The sequence below is a fragment of the Garra rufa genome, chromosome 24 (assembly GCF_049309525.1).
Source record: "Garra rufa chromosome 24, GarRuf1.0, whole genome shotgun sequence".
Classification (NCBI taxonomy): Eukaryota; Metazoa; Chordata; class Actinopteri; order Cypriniformes; family Cyprinidae; genus Garra; species Garra rufa.
This window is the reverse complement of record NC_133384.1, coordinates 28,403,879-28,409,240: the sequence shown is the minus strand read 5'-3', so window position 1 is coordinate 28,409,240 and position 5,362 is coordinate 28,403,879. Positions and strand designations below refer to the sequence as shown.

The window sequence follows — 5,362 nt, the reverse complement described above, 5'->3', positions numbered from 1 at the left end:
TAGGCAAGCACTGTTTATTTTTTATAACTCTGTGCATGTGCTGTCCAGAGACAGGAGTTTAAAATCATACTTGTTTCCTTTCTCTCCAGACACTTAACATATCGAATTCTAAGCAACAATTCATAGTGTTCATAGTATTCTTAGTGGGGAAAACCAAAAACCAATTCAAAAGGAACACTTATGAAATGTATTATCATAATTTAGTCATGACCACAACAGAAGATCCTATTAATTTCTGTACATCAAGTGACTCTTTATTTCATGACAATGAGAGTGTTTCCAAATTAATCTAAAATTTCATAAGCATTCCTTTTATTTGACTAGGGAACAAACTAAATATAAATAACAGCCACATCTCTATTTAACTTCTAAATACTGATCAGGAATAGAAAAGGTTTTGGAGTGCTTTTTCTGTTCACCTATCACATAGTCCACACGGATGCATATATGTCTAGAATTCTCCTCGGAGGGATACAAACTGATCTCCCCCTCAACTTTAGTGTCCTGTATCACATCCACAGCATCATCCAGATACAGCACAGCCTGTTTCCAGTGCGTCTCTGGTTTGAAAGGAGACGTGGAGAGCACCAGGGCCTTCTCCTCAGCGGGGAAAGTCACCGTGAACCACACGCAAAAGGCGTGGATGGAGGACGAGCCGAAGCACTGGCAGCTGAACACGCCCCTCACATCACGGAGCTGCTCAAGTGTGACCGTGTTCAAATCCAGCTCGGCAAACTTGCACGGATGGGAAAGCACATCCTCCACCGTCACCGGATTCACGGTGATGTCTTTGTTCATGATGCACTTCCTGGCAAAGTCGGTCATGCAGGACATGTCCACGCCGTACTGTCCTTTAACGGTGCTCCAGAAATTCAATCTGCCCTCCACCACTAGATCGTTTATGGGAGCGATGTAAAGATCCGCCCGCGACGGTAATATGAGGCCACCGGGTTTGAGCCACTTATCCCGGGCGAAGATCACCGAGTTCAGCATGGATTCGTGGAGGAGCGCGTAGCCCATCCACTCGCTGACAATCACATCCACCTGTTCGGCCAGTTCGATCGTCTCTAGTGTAGCTTTAATCACTTCGATTTTATCCTCCATCTGATTCAGTTTAACGATTTTCACAGCCTGGTCGGCAATCGAGCTCGCTTCGACTGCATAAACCTTCCTGGCACCCGCTTGCGCACAGAATAAGCTCAAGACGCCGGTACCGGCTCCCACATCAAGCACCACTTTCCCCTCTATTGACTTACTGTTTTTAAAAATGCCCATTCTGTACGTGTTAGTGCGTACAGTGTCTGCTATCATCTCTTCGTGAATGGTGACATCGGAGTAGCTGTCAAAGTACATGTAATCCTCTGTACTCCTGTCTAGTTTTCTTTTCTTGGTACAGAGCTGTGACATTTTCCACAAGTTTGCCATGCGTCTTTAATTTTCCTACAGTAGCTTCCGGATCCGAAACGCAGGCTGGAAGGCTGAAGGGAGATGTAGTTTTTAAACACGTCCGTGTGAATCGGAAAGAACTACAGTTCGTTTTGAAATGAACTACACTTCCCTTGAGCGGAAAGAAATGCTTAGTAGAACGTATTTTATGTTTATATGTAGATTTTTGTAGATGTTTTTGCCTTCAAGAATTTAGCTAAATGTGACAACCTCCTCTTAATAACATGCTGAAATCACACCGCAAAGATAATTCATAAGGCAACACATACAATAATAATCAATCCAGTTCTAGACTTAAATGCAAAACAAATGTACCACTAACACTTGTTTGTTGCAATACATCCACATCCGGTTATTTAAGTTAATGCTGCATTCTGGCCCACTCAAATAAGTGGATTAAACATGATAAATTCTCTCTCTCTCGCTCTCTTTTTTTTTTTTTTTTTTTTTTTTTTTACAGCTAGTGTCTAGCAATGCTGTCTGCCTGTTTGGCAGTAGTTCCAGGACAGCTGTTTAAACTGACTGTGCCCAGCTGTAGCTGTACTAACATAACACCAGGGCTCCGTCTGAGCCAAACCACATTTTCCACCATGACGGATAGCATGATCTGCTTTTAACCTTAATAAAATAGCACTGCCTCAACCTCGGCCGTCACTCGCCCCGCACACGCTAAAGGCTACACACTGACAGCAGGCTATTCCTCTTGAATACAGTGTGTTTTATGATTTCTTCTGCTTTATCTGCGGTGATAAATGTTCACGGTTGGATTATAAGATCTGGGCTTTTTTCAACATTGTCCTCAAGTTGAACTCACAGAGTAGCTAGAAAGAAGACAGAGGAAAAGGATGGACATTGGTTTCTTTGTTTGACATATATTTCTATTAATGGAAAATTAAAATATCATACAGGGATAATTAAGCACAGTTGAGGTCAAACGCTTACATCCCCCTTTCGGAATCTGCAAAATGTTGATTATTTTACCTAAATAAGAGGGATCATATAAAATGCATGTTATTGTTTATTTAGTACTGACCTAAATATGAATTTCACAAAAAATATGCTTACATATAGTCAGCAAGAGAAAATAATAGCTGAATTTATAAAATTTACCTATAGTTCAAAAGTTTACATACACTTGATTCTTAATACTGTGTTCTTTCTGTTTGTCCTGAACAGTTAAACTGAAAAATTCCCACAAATTCTTTGTTTTTCCAGCAGTTTTTGTGTATTTGAACCCTTTCCGGCAATGACTGTATGATTTTGAGATCCATCTTTTCACAACTGAGGGACTCGTATGCAACTATTACAGAAGGTTCAAATGCTCCCTGATGTTCCAGAAGGGGAAAAGCATGCATTAAGAGGCATGGGGCATTTTGAATTTGAAGATCAGGGTAAATTTAACTTATTTTGTCTTCTGGGAAACATGTAACTATCTTCTGTAGCCTCTGAAGGGCAGAACTAAATTAAAAAAAAAAACCCTGACATTTAGGCAAAATAAGAAAAATGCACACACCTCCATTCTGTTCAAAAGTTTTCACCCCTGGCTCTAAATGCACGGTTTTCCTTCTGGAGCATCAGTAAGCGTTTGAACCTTCTGTAATAGTTGCATATGAGTCCCTCAGTTGTCCTCAGTGTGAAAAGATGGATCTCAAAGAATTTGTGAGATCTAAAGAATTTTTCTGAAGAAAACCAGGCAGTTTAGGACAAAGAGACTCTTTAACAACTATCACTAAACAAAAAAACACAGCTGTGGATCATTCAGGTAACAACACAGTATTAAGAATAAAGGGGATGTAAACTTTTGAACAGGATCGTTTTTATAAATTCAACTATTATTTTCTCTTGTGGACTTTATGTAAACTTTTTATGTTAAATATCTTATTCAGGTCAGTACTAAATAAACAACAACATGCATTTTGAATGATTTTGCAGATTCTGAAAGGGGGTGTAAACATGTGAAAGGGAATTACAGTACTGGAAAAAATGCGTGAAGTAAAATGCATTCATGAAAAAAAGTTCACCCTATTTACTTTTCAAATGCACAGTAATGGGCTTATTTTGAACAATTCATGTTTATTAGGTCAGATTGACTATTTGACAATCTTAACCGATAGTTAAATAGCTATTTAGGTATTGTTTAGCAAACTAGCATTTTAGTCTAGCTCCATTTTGGTACTTAAAGCTCAATTTCACCTTCAAATCAATTCCTGTCCTCATTGACTATCTGTTTCACTTGGAAATAAGGACATCAACAAAGGATATGGGAAACATTTATCCTCTTTTTTTTTTTTCACATGACCTGCAGCCAACTTTTGGGTGGCGAGCCACCAGTTGTGGACGAATGTATGAAAATGTGGTGTTTTGCAAAATTCCTTCCCACTGTTTGTCTCTCTTTCCATATCTCCCTTGGGTAGTTTTGAGTCCTTGCTACGATAACACACAATTTAAACAAAATCCACATCCTCTGAATGTTTTTACACAATCTGAAATGATTGGAAAATAAAAAAGCCCTGTGTGTTTGCACAGACATCGGCACCTGATCTCGCTTTAATTAAAACTGCACATCACTGTTTGCCCATCTAAAGCGCAGAGTCTGAGCTGATTGGAAGGGGATGGACTGGCAACGAAGGAAGAGACTTTGCTCAGTGGTCCTGAAACATGTCTGGAAAGCCTGAGATAATTTCAGAGCGGAGAGATGGTGGCTTCGGCAAAGGGAAGAGACTGGTTGTTCAAGCATGAGTGTAACAGCGGGAAACCAAATCACTTTGGACAATGAAGGATGTCCTGAAAACATTTGATAACACAGCTCAAGCAGATTTTTCCTGGGTGGCTCATGTTGTTTCCAATCCGCCTGCTGAATCTTGTTTGGTTGGATCAGTTAAGGGTGAGGACATGTGATAAGTCTGCTGAAAGGATGAAACTAGAAGGGGAAGTCACAATCACTGCAACGTATTGGTGGTTTGATTCAGTTATAGCAGGGCCACCCTAGCGGTGCGAATCTGATTCCTATCTGAAGCAGCAAGCACATTAACATCTGAGGAAGCAACTAGTCCAGCAGTCAGTCAAAATGTTTCTTTCAGTTCAATAAAACTATTCTTTTTGAGAGGATGCTACAGTATTTTTAACAACACGGCTCATTGAAAAAAACGTGCCTCTATCTACAGTACATTTTTGCAAAACTCCAAACATGTACCTCTCATTAACTGCATTTTCCAACTGAGATAACCACTAGTAGCAGTAAAAAAACAACAGTTTTACATAAATTTCACACAAATTAAGATTATTTGCTTGGCTGCTTTCACAACACTATGCTTTGACTTCAAACCATCATGATTCATGATTCTCAAACTATTATATTTTGACATTTGCAGCACATAACTAGCTTTTCTGACACTGCAAAGTTGCTCGAAAGCTCGCCCGGTGGGCAGGGTCAGAAAGCTCTTGGATTTATTCAAAAATATCTTCATTTGTGTTCTGAAGATGAAGGAAGGTCTTATGGCTTTGAAACGACACAAGGGTGAGTAGTTGATGACAGAATTTTCATTTTTGGTGGAACTGTCCCTTTAATTTACGAAATACTACGACACAACAACCAGCACAAAATGTTGCCAGATTACTTGATCAGTTTGGGAGTAAACTGAACATGTTTTAGCGCCACACACTGGATATTTCACTTTGAAAATGTGGTGAATTGTACAAGAAGCAACGTAAAGTAATTTTGAAGAAATGTTGCACAAGCACGTATAGAGGGTTTGCACTTACGTCACGATTTGGTCAGTTACCCAGATGCACAACCATATTGGCAATACTCAGATGTAAACAATAGCATGGATTGCATGGTTAATGTACTACTGAATACGCTCTGCTAATTTATGCTGTCTAAACCACGGAAAAAAAGGGTGGAAGCTGCTAACCC

At 39.6% G+C, this 5,362-nt stretch overlaps 1 protein-coding gene across 1 annotated transcript; it reads right to left on the bottom strand.

Moving 5' to 3' along the window:
• On the bottom strand, positions 1-1,435 carry prmt6 (protein arginine methyltransferase 6). The gene has a single exon (XM_073831079.1). The coding sequence runs from the start codon at positions 1,423-1,425 to the stop codon at positions 358-360; it is 1,068 nt and encodes a 355-aa protein (XP_073687180.1). The 5' UTR covers positions 1,426-1,435; the 3' UTR covers positions 1-357.
• Positions 1,436-5,362: the final 3,927 nt, after the last annotated feature.